This window comes from Biomphalaria glabrata, chromosome 4 (genome assembly GCF_947242115.1).
Source record: "Biomphalaria glabrata chromosome 4, xgBioGlab47.1, whole genome shotgun sequence".
NCBI classification, from domain to species: Eukaryota; Metazoa; Mollusca; class Gastropoda; family Planorbidae; genus Biomphalaria; species Biomphalaria glabrata.
This window is the reverse complement of record NC_074714.1, coordinates 42,033,411-42,054,245: the sequence shown is the minus strand read 5'-3', so window position 1 is coordinate 42,054,245 and position 20,835 is coordinate 42,033,411. Positions and strand designations below refer to the sequence as shown.

Here is a 20,835-nt window from a genome sequence, read left to right as displayed (position 1 = left end):
ATACAAAACATAAAAGTGCATTTTTAAATCTGATTTCAGAGTAAGTCTTCATTAGCCTTGAAACATTTGCCACAACACAGGTGTCTAATGCATAGACCCTTAAATTTTTGAAATTACAAGAGTTGTATTGTAGGCTGATACATAGAAACCATTTTGAAAGTAAGATGAAAAATGTAGCTAGTGTAATTCAACAGTTGTATGAGATGACTTCTTTCTCAGGTCACATTCATTGCTATTCTTTAGTTCATTCAAACAAAATCCATACAGAAATGTGATCTTTCTAGCCTAATTATGATTCTATCCATTCTTTCTGTGCATACAAGTAAATGCAATAGAATATACATACATTTAAAGAAAGATGATCAAGACAGAGTAAGTTGACAAATATTCTCATATTTGTCTTGCACAAATCATTAATGATAATTATGGTATGTTAAGATTGAGTCCTTTTTGGTCACTGTTGATGATGTGATTTAAGTGTGCATTGAATTGGGGTATAATATGTAGGTACTTGTGACCCTCAGAAGCAGTGTAACCAGAAACTCCCTTATCACCTTGTTAGCAGCTTGCATTTGGAAAAAAAAAGTCTTTTTATTTCATGTTAAGATCTCAAAAACTAAACTTACTTTTGAAAATCCAATAAACACTAAACTTCATAGTGCTGGAAATAGGTTTTCTGAAATTTAAAATGTTTTTTTTAATTCATGTACACACACACATATAAACCATTTCTTAAAAAAAAAAGATAAAAGGCAAGTGATGCTATGTACTGTCTTAACTAAATTGAGCTGGATTATCCATACAATCCGAAGAACAAGGGAATATATTGCAATGCAGGCACTGGACTGGTATCACAGAGGAAAAGAAAGGCTGGGAGACCAAAGCAATCGGCATGGATGATATCAATAGAGCAAGATAAAAATGGCTGAATAGACATGGACCCATCTGATCGGAACAGCAATGAAGAATCCAAAGGCGAAATACTATTGCAGTCATATGCTCCAATGGAAGTCAAAAGGACTAAGTCAAAGACTGTCTTAGCTTCAAAAAAGAATTAGCTAATTGTTGATACTCTGTCATTGGTTCATAGCTCCAAACAGCTAGTACAACTAAACCGATGTAGGTGTATTCAATTCTTAATGTATAGCTTCAAATAAACTTGAACTAACTTCTTGTTTAACAAAACTTAATGTAACTTTTATTAACAATATACACAGATTCAACAAGTTAAAAATGACATAACAAGATGTAACTCACTAAACAATACAGCTCCTTCAGTGACGTGTCTTTCACTTGTTCTCCCATCTTCAACTTTCACACCAGTGTTTATAAACTTGAACCACAGACCTCTTCATGATTTCAATAGAATCTTTTCAGCCTACGCAACCAAACCATCGCCCACCTTTTTTATAGTTACATCAGAACATGCATTATATATACTCCATAGCAATAATGAGAATGAACTAGGACTCCATTATCATCAGATTTGAAATAGCTGCACTGGCTAAATCCTATGAAAAAGTACTGGTATGCTTTTGTTTTTAATATAAGTTGTGCATATTATATACACAGATGTATAAACCATTTTTAAAAACATGGTTAAAGTAATATTTTTCATTATGTACTGCTTAAAATTGTAGGCAGAATGCGCCACCAAAAGAATGAATACACAAGTGTAATAGTTACCAGTAATTATGGTTAAAAAGATTACAAAAAATCCTCATTTGTCATCTCATATTATATTTAATATTTTGGCACAATTTAGGCCATGTATGTAACAAAAAAGTCCATTTTGTCAATGTTGAAAATGTAAAAGTATTTTATTGTGGAAGCTTATATTATTTAAGGTTTCCTATTCTCCAATATATTTGTATTCTTTATCATAGTGAGTATGATTGTTGACTTTCAACATTAAACAACAAGCTGCCATCAGTACAAAATGAGTTGCACAAATACGCAGATTTTATATCACAGTTTTGTAATCATGAATAATATATTTCTAACATTTCCATGTTAATTACAACTGAAGTATGATAAAAAAAAAACATGGTTTATAGATTATAATGATAGTTTTGTAAAAACCATTAAATGGTCAGATGGAAACATTTCTTCAGGTAACACAGAATAAATTAAATTAATGCTGTCATTAAATATTACATTAAAAAAACAAAGCAAAGAAAATAAATAAATGGACATTAAAAACATTAGTACAAAGGGAGGCAACCTACAAATAACAAAGAAGCTGGCCATCTTGGACTTGTATTTACGAGGTACTATGTCTATCTTGAGAAATAGTCCTTTGTTGAATAAACAGCATCTGTAGCCTAGAATGTCCCAGACAAGCTCTTGATTGAATCGGGATGAGACAACCAGGGCTTTGACCATTGAGTAAAAAAGAGTTACCACCGCAACACAAAAGGAAACCACAAAGAACAAGAAAAGAAGAAACACCCAACTTGTACATTCATTACAGTCTGGAATGTTACAGTTTAGTTTATTCCCTCCATGTATGCAAACTCCACAGCGGCATGAACCATGAGGGCCGCAGTCATGAAAGCATGAATAGCCATGCCTTCCCATGAAAGAATCATATGATGTCTGTATCACAGTTAAAGCTCTATTTCTTAAAACAGAGGTATACAAATTATTTTTATATGCCAGTCCATTGCCTGTTACACTTATTTGCTTCACTGTTAAATTTTTGGAAATGATAATTCGGTCTGGTCTATTCACAAGTCCTGGCTCTGGCTGAAAATATAAAAGTAAATGTTAATATAGGATATAATGACAAATTTTACAATATTGTATTTTACTCTTTTTATATTAAATGGGAACAAAATAAATAAGATTTGCCAACTAATTTTGCATTTTAAACATCTACAAACTCCCTGTGTGGTACCAAGACCAATCTCTATATTAGGCCTGAACACAGACCTGTGACATGGCAACTTGTGGTCAGTGGAAACCAATAACTCATTGTGATGTCAGAGGTCTGTAGTATGTGATGAGGCAACAAGCTACTATAACGATTAGTCTCAGTGGTACAGAGTTCTGGAATACCAGTGATGAGATGAAATGAGAGCAGATAATATATAAAATTTTATGGCAAAAATAACCATTTCTTTTAAGAGATAAGCATTAACTTTTTTTCAGAAATAATTCATCAGAGAAGATGATAGGCTACTAGGAAAAGCAACTCTTGGTAGACATAAACTTTTGTCTTTGAAAAAAACACTAATACATACACAATGACTATTTTATTTTGTAGACTTTGTATATGAAGTTAATGATAATGCCTGTGACAGTATGACAAGATACAAATTAGTCCTATTACTGTCAAATCCTTCCTCTAACTGTTGCTAATGGTTGAAAGAATATAAAAAAAAATATTCTTGTCTACTCTAACCTGTCTTTTAGAACACAATTCAGAAAATAATATTGAATTCTACAAATACAATATGTACCGGTATTATAAGTATGTCAATTAGAAAATCTACTAAAAAAGAAAGAATAAAAAAGCTTTAAATCAAGTTTATCAACATTAATTTAAAGATACTCAGCAAGACTAAACAATGGACAAAATTACAACAGACAAAAGATTTTCAGAATACAAGGAAATACAAAGGAGAAATAGCTTAGGTCAACAATAATAATGTCAGGATATAGGTGTGTACCATGCATAGGCTGGTCGACATCTAAAAATAGAATAGTTATATTAAAAGCTTCTGAAAAAGTATATTAATGCTTAAATAAAAATATAAAACTTGTTTTATCTTGGAGGCATGGTGGTTGAGTAGTAAAGCACTTGATTTATGTTTAAATAAACTGAGCTTTGGTTAATATTAATACAACTTACCATGTTACTGAAAGTGAAACCTGTAGAATCATGACTATCAAAGGAAATCCAGGCATCCTTGAAAGTACCTATAAGATAACTTAAATTGGGGTAGCGTTTAATAAAGCAGGAGGACTGCCTTTTGGATGTAAACATGTCCATTGGTCCAGGAAAGTCAGTGTAAGCATTGAAGTCACCAAGTATTATTACATTGAAAAGTTCCAGTGCTAAATTTGTAAAAAAACAAAACAACAACATATAAACTTATTTGCCATTACATCTTACATCTTTAAGAATCAATAAAAAAAAATTAATGATTTCTTTCCCTTGTTCAATACCAAACAAAATAATTAATTACCAAGAATGTATTAAATAATTGACTAATTTTTTAAACCGATTCTTGTGTTGTCAGGTGGAGGAATTATTAATCGAAAAAATTTCAACTTGATCCAAGATTGGGCGTGGGAGAAATAATGTGTACAAAAATTGTACCAGACAGACAGAGTGAGTTGTAAAAAAAGATGGTATGTGTAGCAGCACTCCTTCATAGGGGAATGTGTGTGTGGTTTATTATAAATACATTGTTTAAGTTAAAATACAAGTTTATGGGTGTGTGTTTTATTCTTAGCAAAATGTTCTGTATTGTTTTCACCAGAGAACACAATTATCATGTCTGTTTCATTCCTTTACTACAGACATAGATTGCTCTCTACATAGCCCAAGCAGAGCTTCACGAGGCTCAATAGTTTTGCTAGCCCTTTCTTAAGAGTCACTGCTTTAACTAGCACTTCTTTTAACTCATTCATTTAACACTGGTTTAGCTAGCCTTCTTTTAACTCATTCATTTAACACTGGTTTAGCTAGCCCTTCTTTGAACTATTCATTTAACACTGGTTTAACTAGCCTTCTTTGAACTCATTCATTTAATACTAGTTTAACTAGCCCTTCTTTGAACTCATTCATTTAACACTGGTTTAGCTAGCCTTCAGTGTATCCTATAGTTTGTTTTACCTCTCAAATAAAGCATAGTAGCTTTAATTAAGCTCAAACTTAATCTTTTTTTTTTCAAGCATAATTTTCAGTGATTAAAAAAAAGGCATAGTAATATTATATACTTCTACTTTAATGTTTACTTACTGGAGATGTACCTCATAAGTTCTTCAGCATTTGAACATTGTTGATGTCTATCATATGAAAAGTGCACCACAATAACATTGACAAAAGTGGAAGGATCCAACCTAATCTTAACATGTAGCGCTATCCTTGGATTTGTATCCGTCTGTCCAACACTTGTAAAATTGATCACAGTGGATGCTATGATTTGTTTTCTGCTTAATATGCCAAGACCTTAACAATGTTAGAAAATAAATAAAAAAAAATTATAGTAACTATTTAATAATGTCAAGGTAACTGAAAACTATGTCACACCATATTGAAGCAAAGCTCTAAGATAATGCACATTCAGTCCTACTCCCCATGAGAGGTTGCATGTTTTTCCTGAGGATAGCTAAATAATAGCATAGTAGAAAAAAAATGTTAAGATGAAAAACTATATTAATAGGCTAAACGTAGCATGAGAGAAGGTGCTGCTGCAAGGATTGGAATAACAGCAAGTCCTTATGTTGTTTTTCTTTTTAGGTTTCTGATGTTCCCTCAGAAATGAAGATTATTATGTCCAAACCTCCTGCAGGGGATAGAACAAGACAGGGTTCAAACTTGGGATTATTGTGACAACATAGCACACCACCAGCTATAAGCCATCCTTCCATACAGGTTGTAATCTGGCATGTAGGTGTAAATCCAAATTACAAACACATCTAAATTAAAATTCACATCAAGTTACAGAATCTCTTTAAAAGTTCAATCATCAGCAATACAATTTCTAACACCTGATAATATCAGATTTTAACAAAACTAACTTCATCACACTAAGGGGCATGGTGACTGTTTTTTAAAAGTGCTTGGCTTTGGAACAGATGGGTCTTGCGTTCAAATAAGTGTCTACCCAACTCCATTAGTTGGAGAAAAGTAAAGGCAGTTGGTCATTGTGCTGGCCCATGACACCATTGTTAACTGTGGGCCGCAGAAACAGATGACCTTAACATGATCTGCCCCATAGATCACATGGTCAGAAAGGGGTACTTGACTTTTTTTTTTAAACACACTCAACTCCTACTTTAATGTTCCCATTTGTTTAAATTTCATCTCTTTCATCATCATTCTCTTATTACCATGCCCAGCCTCTACAGTTAATAAATAATCATACACAAAATGTATACTAACATCTTCATTAAAAAAAAAAAAAACATTCTTGACATGTCATAACACTCCTGAAAATATAGAGCCACAGTAAAAGTTATGTTGCTATTTAATGCTCTGCAAAAAGAGATGAGGATATGTAAGATAATGAATATACAAGAAAAGAACTAAACATAAATAATAAAAATTTCCCCACAAATTCATGTCAACCAGTTTAAACGTACCTTCTTTATTCCATTCATACCAATAAGAATTCAATGGCTTAGATACTTCTCCTGCAACCCTTGAGAAAGTCCATTTAAATTCTGGCAGTAAACTTTTAAACTCATCTAGTTGTGATGTAGCTGGATATGTTTTCAAAACTGTCTGACGCACCTCTTGGAATGCCATTATGTCAATTTCATTTTCTTTAATCTAAAAAAAAATAAATAATTTTATATTATATTTTTTTTTCCTATCGCCTACTGATATAGACTCTAAATGATAAAAAAACAATAGCTGTTTTTATTTCTCATATTTCTTATTAAATGGTAACTCTGATGGTTTTGGCACTTTTTGATATATAGATTAATAGATGATCGGATAGATCTAGAATCTATACAAAATACTATTTTTTTATATTCTATTATAATTATATTATTAATTTATATATGTATCTAGTATGTGTTTTCATTTACTAATGATTTACAGTAAATTTACAGATAAAGAATATATTAATCTTTTCATTTTATTTTAAATAACTTAGTAATTGATGTTTTTCTGACTAAATTTTTCATAATCATGACATCAGACATGAGATGATGTATTTTTTGTTTAGAGTTCTACTTTAGACTGACTTTACTGTCTTTACAGACTATAGTAAATTTAGTTATTACTTAGGTCTTAGACTTAGGCTTAGTAAATTTACAATCTAGTTACCGTTGGCGTTACTCGTTAGTAGTCTACTTAGTATTACTTACAAGTTCAGCGATATGTTGAACTCTTACTCTCCAATTGAACATAACATTCCATAAATTACAAGTTCCAATAGTTAAAGATAGGCTTGCAATATAACTCAGTTTTGTAAAAATCAACAATAATCTGAAAATTAATAATAACTGCAAAGACCTAGTGCTAGATCTAGTCATGATTGTGCATTGAGAAAGAGATTTCAAGATCCTAATTCTTCGTTTCAGCTTAGCATTAGGTACTTAGTAAACATTCAAACTTTTTAATGTTCATGTACAACCTAAATATAGATGTCAAGATTAAAGTATCGCACTAATTTTGTAATGAATGTTATTCTGGCCTATAGTTTACAATGTTAACTCATAAGAGTTTAAAACTCATTTAATTCTTCTAGTATATCTTCTATTATTTAAATGAAAAAAATATTTTAATATAACTGTTAAACTAGTCTATGCATGTATTAAATGATGTGTTAAATGGTAAATAAGACCATACCAATAAAATGCGAAAATTCTAAGGTATATAAAAATCTAGATCTGTATATGTCAGTGTTGTTACAAATCATCAAAAAATTACAGTTTTTAAATTTTGTGTTTAAATATATCGACCTCCTACGTAACCTTAATGCCTTAATTATACTAGAGATAATCATAAAATCAAAAATGGTATAACTTTTGCCCTTTAATTGTAACCAGCGTTGGAAAAAAATTAACAAATCATGGCAAACATTGAAAATCTATCACTACCACTATTATTTCCAACTATAACAGAAAAGTGGTCATGTCAGTCTTGGAATTTTGATTATTTATCAGAAATTTTAGATTCAAAATTGTTTTCATGCAGAGTTTCCGAAAAATCATGTGGTAAGTATTAAAATTAGAGTAATTCAATTGTGATATAGATCTACTATTATGATATATAGATCTAGTAGTTTATTTATTTCGGACATTACATGAATTCGGACATTCGCTGTTTTTTGTGGTCATTAAATAATTATTTTAATATGTATTATAATAGGCACTTCAACAAAAAAATTTGTTTTGATCATATTGTTTTGTAATTGATATCATTAAATAGAGCTTGGTGTCCCATTTACAAAAATATCAAATTTATGTTTCTATGATAAGTAGAAGCAAAGTTATGATTTTTTTTGTATTTATTTTTTTTTCCTTCTTTGGCTTTGTATTCAATAAAAAATTTAGGTACCCGAATTTTGACTTTTTGTTATTAAGGCATGCATATCTTTCTTATTATTCAATATTTTTGGTTCAAATTTTCAGAAGACTTTATGCATGTTATTTAAAACGTAATACTACCCCAATCTTACATCTAAACCGATTTTTCATACTTTTCCAGCCGGGCGAAGCTGAAAATAGAGACGACAAATTTGGTCGAAATTTGACTTAATTAATGCACAACTTTTTTTTATTTGTCAATATTTCCATTTCAAATTTTCAGGAGACTTACATGTTCTTTATATCATTTTATAACCCCCAAATCTTTCATCTAAATCTATTTTTTATACTTTTACAGCCAGACAAAGCTAAAAATAGAACCGACGAATTTGGTCGGAATTTGACTTATTCAAGCACAACTTTTTTATTTATTAATATTACCATTTCAAATTTTCAAGAAACTTTAAACATGTTATTTGCTACAAAAATAAATAATAATTTTAAAGAAAAAAAAAAGCAATTCAAAATTGTGACATTTATTTTTAAAAATTGTACTACGGGAACAGCTAGATTTTTTTCAAATATTGACGAGAACTTGTTTTTATTTCTTAATATTTAATCATAAAATTAAAAGGAGACTTTAAACAGCTGGAGTATGAAAAAGTTATCTTTAAAAAACATTTTTAAAATATTGACCTTTTTTTTTATTTAAAAAAAAAATGCAGATGTAAAATTACAAAATATTTGGATGTGGGGGGGGGGGGGGAAAGCGAGGCAATAGGCAATAGAAATCAATACAATTAGTCAAATTGCCAAAATTAGATATCAGAATGTCTCTTTTATAAAGTTTAAAATATACTGAGTCTATATATATATATATTATATATACAGACATAATCTAAACAAACTTATAATATAACATCTAGATCTAATTTATAACAATATAGCCTATATTAAAAAGCTGTTTTAGTTTTTAGGCTATTTCTCAGATTTTCTCCCATTAAATTTCACATAGAAAAATAGATCTAAATTTAGTCCTCAACATTCTAGATCTAGAAACTAGTAGCCTATTAGTTTATTAAGACAATTAAGTATAGACTAGACTAGTATATATATCAATTAAAGATCTAATCTATCTTATCTAATTCTTATTCTAGATTTCATTCTAAGCATCTGTTCCTATTCTAGAAAATAGATCTAAGTCTAAGCCTAAATCTAAGTATTAGACCTAGATCTACACTCTAGTGTATGATTAAAACAATAATTTGATTTTTCTACATTATCTGTTGCTTCTCTAGATCTATTACTAACTAAATCTAGATCTACATTAATACGAGTTTTTTTGCTTCATTATCTATATTAATAAACAAGGAAACTTCGTTTTTATTATATTTTATAAGTATTTTATTACTACTTCCGGTAGAATTGATAGCAAAATGGCTACTTTCGATTTGGTGGTCATTTTGGCATTCATATACCAAGAGTGCCATCCAAAATAGCTTTATAATCACACGTGATTCTTATGTAGATATGGATACTACAAATTACTAACCAATATAAATAATTACAAAACAAAAATAAAAAAGTAATCATATCTGGAACACACCCTAATTTTGGAAACTTAAAAAAAAACGATCTAGTAAATCAATCCCGTCAAATTTGGTATCAAAAGTATCGCCATTTTCTCCCCGACAAAATGATACTCTAATCTAGAAGATCTGTTAAAAAATAATGACGTTTTACGCACTTTTCCGACGGTAACCGGGGACGCGACCGAAACCATGAGGACCAGTTTTTAAACACACTTCCGGCGTACAAAAATAGCGATGTTGAAGTACCTAATTATAAAACTAGCGTGCTGTATAATAATAATGTGCTTGTCCATTTTCCAATGCTTCTAACCCAATTTCCTTCCATTTAGGTGTCTTTTTATGTAAGAAAATCGAATTTCAAATTTGTTAGTCAGGTGGTTTTTTTTTCCTATGTTACCCGGATGACTTTAGCTCTTCCTAGAGTTAAGACTATATTTTTTGATTGGCTAAGTCTATACTAATGAGCCCGGGAATATTTATTCTGTTTTTGGAGCTAATTTATTTGATTCATAAGCCAAGTTTTCTAATTCCATACCAAAAAAAATTAATACGGTGTCCGAATTAAATTACGATTTTCTTACCAAAATTTATTTCGGACAGCCAGTTTTGGACATCAATAAAAATGATCTTATATTATATTTGTTCGTTTGTTGTTGTTTTTTTTAAATAGAGAATAAATGGGCAAATGTTTGGAGTGAGCTTGGTACATTGAATGAAGTTAAATGCTTAGATCTAGACCTACTAGATAGATCTAGATTTATATAGAGTGAATATAGAGGATTCAGTTAGGCAAGAATGGCTATCGTAACCTGTAGGGGCCTACTATACTACAAAAGATCATCTGTATTAGAAATTTATTAAATTAATAAACAAAAAAAACACAAACATTCAACACACATCTAATCATGCAAACCCCAAACATTCAACACACATAAAATATGATAAAATAAACAAACATAAAATAAGTCTAAAAGTCGGTGCAGAAATCACTATTCCAGTGACCTAATTTTGGTAGAATAAGTGTGTTCATATTTTTATTTTTTGTGTTCGTATTTATGCATAGTTTGAAAACATCCTAATGATTTCATGTGAGGGGCTATGCCTGGGGATCTTAAAATTTAGTTAATGTTAATATAGAATTAAAATCTGAGTTTATTGATGCCTAAATATAGAGACTGTCCGAAATAAATTATAGTGTCCGGAATCAAATAATGTGGGTCAAATGTGTCCGAATTAAATGAAAACACACCGCCTCTTTGACCTTAAATATAATAACAAATATACGTTTGGGGAACAAATATAAGTAGTCATCCTTATTCTCCTTTCACTATAGAAGATTTTGATATGTAATTTTCTTTTCTATGTCAGACCATTGTAAAATAATGCACTGTCAAAGTCAAACTTTCAAATTTGGGCCTATAGGTGTCCGAATAGCATAAACTACTCTGGATCTACTTGATAGATCTAGATCTATAGTTTATAAAGTCTATAATCTAGATTTAGTTCTAGTTTCAGTAAAAGTCAAGATTTATTTTTGATTAAGAATATTCATGATACTAATGTCATGATAGTAAATCATAAATGGTAATGACACTGATGTAAATCATTTTTAAATGAGTAACTTACAGTAAGTATGATTAGTAATGGTAATATAGATTATTATATACTAATTATTATAATTATAGTCTAAATAAATGTAAATAAATTTAATAAGCAAAAACAGGAGATCCTCATGTTACAAAACTTACATCAGTCCCAAGTTACAATGTTTTGTGGTTATGACACATCATCTCCCATATAGTATAGTGAAACAGTATGTAAAAGTAATGGTAATATAGATTATTATATACTAATTATTATAATTATAGTCTAAATAAATGTAAATAAATTTAATAAGCAAAAACAGGAGGTCCTCATGTTACAAAACTTACATCAGTCCCAAGTTACAATGTTTTGTGGTTATGACACATCATCTCCCATATAGTATAGTGAAATAGTATGTAAATGTAACTAGATCTATAGTCTATAAGCCTTGTTACCTTGTTTCAACTGAACCCTTTAGCCACTAAGCAGTTGTCAGAAATATCTCCATCCCAAAGAGAAGGGATATAATTTAGTAAAAATAAGTTCTAAATTTATTTTATTTTTTTTTTACAGAAAAAAACGAATAAAAAGCCTAAACATTAGCCTAAATATGTTCCATTTTTGTAGGCTAGCAAAAAAAACAAACAACTTAATTTCTAAAATCATATAAATCCATTCCAACATGCTGCAGATATAATTATAATCATTTATTTTAAAAAATTTGTGAAACATGCATTATATATGACTTCTAGACATACATAAATGTATAGATGGAGAGAAATAAAAAAGGCTTAATAATGGATGGAATCATTATGTGACTGCTTGTGTGAATTGAAATCTTGTTTTTTACATCTAATAGATTAAAACTATTTGCAAATATACTGGTATAAATATTTATATATGCTAATTATTGAATAAACATTTAACTATTACATTTGTATGTGTCCAAATCATAATTTGATTGTTTATTAACATTAAACTTATTGTGTTTGTTTTTGAAGGGCAAAAAATGGAGACACATTATGATTATCATATGATCACAATAAAACAGTTCAATGAATGGCTTCATGATGATTCTCGAGATGGACCATTGGTAGATTATTGCAGAGAAAAGTATTCTTGCTACATTGATTATAAATATATGAAAGATATGTTTTCAGACGTTCCTCACATTTTCAAAGAAGGTAAATCAAATCTCTCACTATTGTTACAAGTGGTGTTGACCTAATGATTTCAACTTTGTAATTGTCAGGAGAGTTGAGTCATAAACTTGAAACACTGGGCCAATAAAAGCTTCGTCTGTCTGGGAGGGATCTAAGGAGATGTAAATAGATCAAAGCCTATTTCCAATGGCTATTCCAAAGACTCTTGGACTAGAGGTGAGGCTGAAGGCTAAGCACACCGGGGAATTTCCTCCATTTTCCTTTTAATGTACCACAGTGACTTGGCTGTTTGACTGTTCACCACAGAACGACCCCTTTAGGAACATGGTGTGGATTGTAACAGGGTTGTTGTAATGAACTAAGTTCTATGGCACCCCAAAGGGAATCTTCTTTTGCCTAATGACTCAGACAAAATATCAGTTTTTTTCTTAAAGAGCTACAGATTTAAATGTATGTTTTTCATCTAGTACACACACTGGGATGTACAGCTTAAAACTGACAATGAATGTAACATATTTTATAGACATTTGACACAAGTAACAGGACAAAAATACAAAAGCTCTATACTGGTTGTTTTGCCTTGGCTCATCTGCCTGGGCAATCCATCAACTTATTATATTAATTGTATTAAATGTACACAAGTAATATCAATGCCAAACAATACGACCCATGCACTACAACTATGCATGGCCTGTAAAAACCCTGCAGTCTATATTCAGATCAAGCTTGAATAGACTCACAAACTTGAGTCCCTAAAGAAGATAAATATGAATTCCTTGTGATCCCCACTCAACATGACCATAATGATGAATTGATTTGGAGCAACAAAATAAAGATAAAAGTAGAACAAAATTAACTTACTCAGTACTGGGGAACAACAAAGAACCAGCCATCCAAGCTGAAAACAAGAAACAATAACATTTGAAGAGCGCATCTGGCAACAGCACATAAGATACTATGGTGCATAAAAGAGAAACACAGAACAAAGAAACAACTTAATATGTGCATGACATGAACCACATCATTCTAACTAATTGGAACCATATGTCAAGACAATGGGTCAGCAGGAAAACCTTTTAAAATAAAATTAAAATTTGAACTGGCAGTTAATTACAGATATCAGACTTGTTCTTTACCCAGGCCTTTCAATAAAGATTATCTCAAAATTTATGTAAAATTAATGATTTTCTTGTTTTTTTAATTATTATTATATTTTTTTTTTGTGAATATAATTTCAGTTCAATGGAGAGATTTTGGCTTACAAGATTTTGATGGCTATGATAGTACTATTTGGTTAGGCAGTGAAGGTGCCAATACTCCTGGCCACCAAGATACATATGGATTCAATTTAGTAGTACAGATCTATGGCAGGTTAAGAATATTTTGTATGCTATATATTATATTATTACTCTTAAGTTCAGCAATTTTTTATTGTTTTTTTTTAAATTAACTTTCTTGACTGTTAAATGAACACAAACTAAAATTACTGACTGTCTAACATAATAATGTTGTGTCTTCTATGAAATTTATTAAAATAATGAATTCTTTTCAAGAAAATTGTGGATTTTATTTCCTCCTGAAGACAGTCGATATTTGTACCCTACACGTATTCCATATGAGGAATCAAGCATTTTCACATTGGTCAACTTAAGAAATCCAGATCTCACTAAACATCCCAAGTTCAAAGTAAGCTAAAAACAATTATCATTAAAGTACAAATAATGGGGTGTGGTGACACATGGTCAAGGGTTTTGATTCAAACTAGTTTGAATTTTTGCTCTATTATAATCATATATTATATTATAATTCACTTTTCTTTTGCATATAAATTTATTAACAAAATCAGTTTAAAATCTCCCTGTAAATTTGAATTTTTTAAATTTTTGATTTGAATGATGACATTTTAAAAAAATGTTCAGCCTAATACTATCCAACCTTGTTAAATCAAATTTCATGGGAATTTTTTCACATTTCCAAAAGAATATATATATATATATATATATATATATATATATATATATATATATATATATATATATATATATATATATATATATATATATATATATATATATATATTTATACTGAAATTTAATATTATAATTATTTTTGTACATTTTTATACATAAAACTCTCTAATTTTCATGTCTAGTTCACTCATCCAGTAATAGTAGAACTGTGCCCAGGACAAACATTGTATGTACCTAGACATTGGTGGCATTATGTTGAATCTCTTGAACCATCAATAAGTGTTAACATATGGGTGCCATTGGTAAGTGTTGCTTTTTTTTTCCCTCTTGCCATGTTTCTACATTGCTTAATTCTTGGAAATTGTTTTGTTGGGACATTAGTGTTGACTTAACAACTTCATACCATCTGTCTCAAACCTTTTTTGTTTTCAGGCAATCTACAAAGCATAAGATAGCTCATTATTTCATTGCTACCCAAATATCTGTTTTTTCTTTTCTTTTCCTTTTTTTTTTAAATCTTTTAATTCTCTGCCTTCAAAGTTGTTTTTTTAGGTCATTGCCTTAACAATACTGAAGGAATCATGAAATGGGACAGTTAGATTTGTGCTCAGTATTCTGTTCATTATTATAAATGTTTATTTGATAATGCTTTGATGGGATTTTTTTTTAAATGTGCTCGATTGGTACATAGGTCTAAGAGATTCCACATGCTAAAACAAATTAGTACAAGTGCTTCTCCTTCCCTAGAGCTATCAGACCATGTAATGGGTTGCCAGGAAAACCAATGACGTAGCAGAATTTAAGTTTCTGATTAACATGCATGGCTAGATTGGAACATGGATAAGCATATTGTTAATGCAGTGGCTGAGTAATAAAGGGCTTTGCTTCCAAACTGATGGGTCCCAGGTTCAAATCCTGGTGAAGACTGGTATTTTTTATTTCAGGATCTTTAGGGCGCCTCTGAGTCTACCCTGCTCTAATGGGAACCTGACAATAGTTGGGGAAAGTAAAAACAGTTGGTTATTATGCTGGCCAAATGACAACCCCATTAACCGTGGGCCACAGAAACAAATGACCTTTACATCATCTGCCCCATAGATTGCAGATTCAAAGTAAGCTAAAAAAAATTATTAAAGTACAAATAATGGGGTGTGGTGACACATGGTCAAGGGTTTTGATTCAAACTGACAGAGGAACTTTACTTTTACTTTTTGAAGGAACATCTGTAATTTATAAACTATGAAAATGTGTTCTATCCTAATAGTAGAAATAATACAATTTAATTTTTTTTTTTTTTTTGCTGTTGTTTTTAATTGAATTCAAAATGTTATATTTTATTTTGTGTATATTTTAATATTGACAGAAAGTTGACTGTCAGAGTCATGTTACAGAAGCTGTGACCCGTTGTCTTATTACTGGTCTCTTGCCAACTCTGGATTTAAGTGAAAATAATCTGATGAAAGCTAATTGGATTAACCCAAAAGAGGTTTGTTGCATTGTTTTACACTATTAATCCTATGTTTTGAAGATTTTATCATGACACTGTAATGATAAATAAATATATTTATTTGTTAAAATGTTTACTTTGAAATAAGTGCACACTGTGGCGATTACTGCTCAAACTTCCAAGCCGAAATTGAGGCAATTACCATAGTACTACAGACAGTGGAAAACAAAGTATATGAAGGAGTGCAATCACCATCAGATATTGTTGTCTTTACAGACTCCCAATCCACTCTGCAAGCACTTAACAGCAGCACCTCAAACAGCCCAAGAGAGTTGACAACACTAATTGTGATAATCCTTCAGATGTTATCAAAATTAAATATCAAAATCACATGGACACATTGGCATCATGGGAAATGAAAAGGAAGATAATCTATCAAAGCAGGATCATCTGTGGAACAACCAGATAGATCTGTTAACTACCTCACACTAAGGTCAATGCTAGTCAACAATCACAAAGAGGAGTGGCTCAACCAATGGGCATCAAGATGGAAACAGTCCTACCATGTACAAAGAAATGACTATGCCTAACAAACAGGACAGTATTAACTTCCTCCCCCGCAAAGAACAATCTACAATTTTCCAACTAAGAACAGGACACACACCTCTGCTAAATTACCATCTGAACAAAGAAATTCCACACAACTCCCTCTTTGTAGATTCTGCTCCCACCCTTATGAAACCGTAAATCATATCCTCTTTGAATGCCCATTCCTAATCCACCTTAGGCAGACCCTACTTCCACTACAGCCCAACATAACCTAAGACCCTGTACGGCAGTGCTGAACAACTGAAGAAAACAGCACACTATTTTTCCTTGGCAGAGTCTGCAAAAGAGCTGACAGCTCAGCAGCAATAAAGCTGGCTAGAAGAAGAAGATGTTAAAAATAAAAAGCTTTGTAATAAAATGTATACATTTATACATTTTAAAAATGTTTCAATTCTTTTGATATATGAATTTCACACATCATAAATTACTTTGGATCATGCTAGGTCATGTTTTAAAATTGTCTTATTTACTTAGACTTCTTTAGTTCCTCCCAAACCATTTGGCGCATAGTGCAGCAAGCTCTCTCCACAGAGATCCTTCATAAGTGACTTCCTTACCCATCCTAGCTGGTGCCCTTGATATTCTAAAAAGTATGATGCCATGTTAGATTTTGCTTTCTTCTTTTCAGCTTCCATGTTATGGTTGACTTTACTAAACATTTTTCATCTAGTCTAAAGATATGTCCCACAAATCTCAAATGATGTTCAGTCACAACTTCACTTACGGGCTGAGTACCCATGTTGGAAAAGATTTCTCTGTTGGTGACATATCTTGGTATGTTATTCCTAGGATCATTCTCAGCCATCACAGCTGAGCCACGTTTAGCCTCTTTTTGACCTTTATGGACAATTTCCACAATTTGCAAGCATAAATGACCATTGGGACAATGATAATTAGGATTTCGAGGCTTATTGATTTGTTTGCCTAGATAGACTGTATTTTTTTAAGATAGCTCCTGCTTAAGTAGATAACTTTTCTATCTGTTTAAGCTCTGTATTCCCAAATGTTGACAGTGGTGTTAGTTTACTTTTAGTCAGTAACAGTAACTTTTATTTTATGAAGGTTTATCCAGAGGCCAATTTTGAGTGTGTCAAATCAAGATCTCTTTTGTAAACATTTAATTCTTAATTGTTGTTAAAATTTTAATTATATGTGGAGCATTTTATTGTCCTATTTGTTTAATTAATTGTTGTTTTTTTTTTCATCTCATTTATTCTTTTATATCAAACAGACTCTTGATTCCATGGATGTAAACCTGGCATATCTAAACACGGCATTGAGTTTATTGATGAAGAGCAAAAGGGAGATAACTGAAAACAGACATCATGTAGTAGGGGAAATATTTGAAAGAAAATTTCAAGAAACACCTAAAGAACAGAGTACAGAATTTGATAAAGAAAATAGCAGTGCAGCTTCATTGTGCCAAGATCCTGAAGTACAACTACCTGGAAAAGATTATTTAAAAATCTTGTACACCAAATTAACAACTATGTCTGTAAAGCAAGGCCCTAGTCCATTTTGCTTGTGTTATGGAAATAAAAGCCACATCAAAAGAAAGTCATCTTCTATAAGATGTACTGCAAAAATACAGAAACAATCTCCCCATCAAATACCAAGTGATGAGACTGATAAAAAAGAAACCTTTGATAAGAATTCAGAAATACTAGCATTTGAAATTCATTGTGATGCCAAACAGCAGTCTGAAAACAGTGACACAAATTTAGATGTTAGTGCATTGCAGTGTGGATCAAAGAGGGACCTGAGTGTTATTTATGCTTTGGGTTCATGTTCTGTCAAATCTTACTTAACATTCGTACATGACCTTTGTCAAAAAAGCAATTGTCAATGTCTAGCAGGCAGAGCTGAAGCATCAAATGTAGCCACTACAAACTCTTTAACAAATCACTCACATGGCAGTACTGCACCTCAGTTGGAATTTCCTGACTTCTGGAAGGGAGAGCAGGATTTACAATCTAAAGAACCTCAGATCAATAGAGCCCAAACTTTCTCCTTGTTCCACAGTGATTCCCAGACAGTAGAGACTGACCTGGTTAGTACGGAACAGATAGAGACAAGAGTCAAGCAGTTGTTAGATGAGCAGGACATTGCAGAGAACTTACTTGCATGTGTTTTACAGCCTGATGTTGTTAACATACTCTCTGAGAAACTTGTTGAAATGTGTCTTGAATCAAATAAATCCTAGGAATAACCTGGTTTTGAAAACTATTTATATATTATAGCTAATTTTAAAAAACGTTTCCTGATAGTTACATATGTTTAACTTTTGTATGTTTATCATTGTTCCTGTATACTTCTAGTACTAAATGTATATACAAAAATATGTGATTCATTATTTAGTAAATCAAAATTAATTTATACACATATTAATTGTGATTTTCGTAAATAAATAATTTAGATTGATTAAAAAGTTCTTTTGAAGATAAACTCAACACAATAGAATACACTATGCAAGAAGCTTTAAATAAATACAAAATGTCTGCAGTTTGTCTTACACAAAGGTTATGACTTTCCTTTGGTTATCCACCATTTTCCTCCTCTTCCCATTGCCCTGATACTAAAATGCCTGTCTGTATTTTTCAATGAAGTAGGAAGAACTTGCTTTCTCACTTGGAGCGTAGACTAATTTATTTTTTTATTAGGCTTCATGATCCCTCTACTTAAATTAATTGCAGACTTTATATTGCAATGTAATTGTTGGTGTATTTGTTTTTAGCACATGCCAACTCTTATCAAACTATAAAAAAAAAAACGATTATAAATACTATATCTAAGAAATGTTGCTAAAAAACCCTCTCAGAGATTTCAACATGATAATATGGTTTAGTCTAGAAATGAACTTACTCCAACCAGACATAAACATGGATTGGCTTACATTTATACAACTGAGGTCCTAATGATGGTTTCATCTTTAAAGGGGGAAAAAAATGTGTTTCTGCTAATAGACAATGTTAACTAAATGTTTTCTTGATTGTTTTACTGTGTAAACATTTCTGCCATCACGAAAATGCCTCAACACCCCATCCTTCATCTTCCTCATGTGCTGATTAAAAAAGGTCAAAGGTTACTCTTTAAGGAAAAAAAAAACACGTCTAGAATTCTGTATGATAGTGGCAATATAAGAGAGGGGGGGGCAGTGAGAAGGGTGAGTAACTCTTGCAATGATTGCATCTTGAGGAGTTTCACAAGTGCGTAAAATGAGGTGGAGGTTACACGTGTAAAATGTAGGAAATGCAACTTCATTTGAATGAAACCTAGTTAGTTTTCCCATAATTATGTAGCCTATTGGTTGCTAAAGCTGTGAGGTGTATCAAATAGTTTTTTGTTTTTTTTTTGGATTGCAAGTACAAACACAGTACAGACTAATTTCTTTTTAAAATGACATTCCGTAATATTAAACAACTGTATGGCATCTACATTATCTACGATTGTTTTGAAGATTACAAAAGTAGTCGAAAATAAATATGTCTTACACTCTGTCAATGCTGAAACATGTTTTTACATGTCAAGTCACTGCTGGTGTCTGTGTGTAAAATGCTTTGTATACAACTGACCCACAGGGGCAGTCTGCGAGTTCGTAACCCTACACACATTCATTTTTACTGTGCTGCTGATCTGTAATCTCTTGTGCAGGTGAAAAGATCTTGATCGGAGAACTCAATATTGTCATCAGCTGTTTCGTTTTGCCATAGGCTCGGTGTTGGCCCAAAGTGGAGGCTGATCTGTTGCATTTAAGTCGCGGTATTTAAACAAAAACAAAATCTATGTCTGTTTTACATGCGTGAGAACAATGTCTGTCTCCAATTGGGCTGGTGTGCTCACTGATTTAAAGGACATTTACTTTTTTTTTTCCCTATACCACAGTGTTCTAAATATCCAAGTTTTGTGAAAGATTCGAATAGTTGTCTTCTCTCTCTTTTATATAGTTGACATGTACTTCTTTATGAATGATCACATTTTGTTATAGCGGCACTAAAGCCTAATGTTTAGTCTGTCGGCATTTTGGCGGTGCGAAGCAAGGCGTAAAAAAAAAAAAGAGGAAAATCGCTTTTAGAAACATGTCCAATTTTACATTGTAGGCTTTTTATTTTTTAAATATCTCTTGTATAGCGCATCGTTAATGCTATAGTATAGCATAAGCTCAGTGCGCTATGGTCCAATCTTTTTTGTGGGCCGGTGTTTTTGTGCTGCCTTCAGGATCAGCAAATAGAACTGCACGAGTCCATCACGTTTAA

The 20,835-nt window shown here is 31.4% G+C and overlaps 2 protein-coding genes across 2 annotated transcripts; one reads left to right on the top strand and one right to left on the bottom strand.

Annotated features, from left to right (window-relative positions):
• Positions 1 to 1,186: 1,186 nt before the first annotated feature.
• LOC106052424 (uncharacterized) lies at positions 1,187 to 7,297 on the bottom strand. The gene is made up of 5 exons (XM_056025963.1): positions 7,054 to 7,297; positions 6,319 to 6,508; positions 4,973 to 5,182; positions 3,857 to 4,062; positions 1,187 to 2,748 (listed from the first exon to the last, which is right to left on the bottom strand). The coding sequence occupies exons 1-5, from the start codon at positions 7,219 to 7,221 to the stop codon at positions 2,059 to 2,061; spliced, it is 1,464 nt and encodes a 487-aa protein (XP_055881938.1). The 5' UTR covers positions 7,222 to 7,297; the 3' UTR covers positions 1,187 to 2,058.
• A 328-nt stretch (positions 7,298 to 7,625) lies between these two features.
• LOC106052432 (HSPB1-associated protein 1-like) lies at positions 7,626 to 18,960 on the top strand. Its single transcript, XM_056025962.1, has 7 exons — positions 7,626 to 7,905; positions 12,395 to 12,577; positions 13,795 to 13,927; positions 14,110 to 14,242; positions 14,709 to 14,828; positions 15,890 to 16,012; positions 17,814 to 18,960. Exons 1-7 carry the CDS (start codon positions 7,761 to 7,763, stop codon positions 18,783 to 18,785), a joined length of 1,809 nt encoding a protein of 602 aa, XP_055881937.1. The 5' UTR covers positions 7,626 to 7,760; the 3' UTR covers positions 18,786 to 18,960.
• Positions 18,961 to 20,835: the final 1,875 nt, after the last annotated feature.

What these genes read in the sequence shown, in the direction of transcription:
- LOC106052424 (XM_056025963.1), bottom strand. Translation starts at nt 7,221, where the DNA reads ATGACTAGATCTAGCACTAGGTCTTTGCAGTTATTATTAATTTTCAGA. An exon ending in TTCAACATATCGCTGAACTT is followed by an intron (nt 6,509 to 7,053) that starts GTAAGTAATACT and finishes ATTTTTTTTTAG; the next exon opens with ATTAAAGAAAATGAAATTGA. An exon ending in GTATGAATGGAATAAAGAAG is followed by an intron (nt 5,183 to 6,318) that starts GTACGTTTAAAC and finishes AACATTGTTAAG; the next exon opens with GTCTTGGCATATTAAGCAGA.
- LOC106052432 (XM_056025962.1), top strand. Translation starts at nt 7,761, where the DNA reads ATGGCAAACATTGAAAATCTATCACTACCACTATTATTTCCAACTATA. An exon ending in TCCTCACATTTTCAAAGAAG is followed by an intron (nt 12,578 to 13,794) that starts GTAAATCAAATC and finishes ATATAATTTCAG; the next exon opens with TTCAATGGAGAGATTTTGGC. An exon ending in ATTGGATTAACCCAAAAGAG is followed by an intron (nt 16,013 to 17,813) that starts GTTTGTTGCATT and finishes TATATCAAACAG; the next exon opens with ACTCTTGATTCCATGGATGT.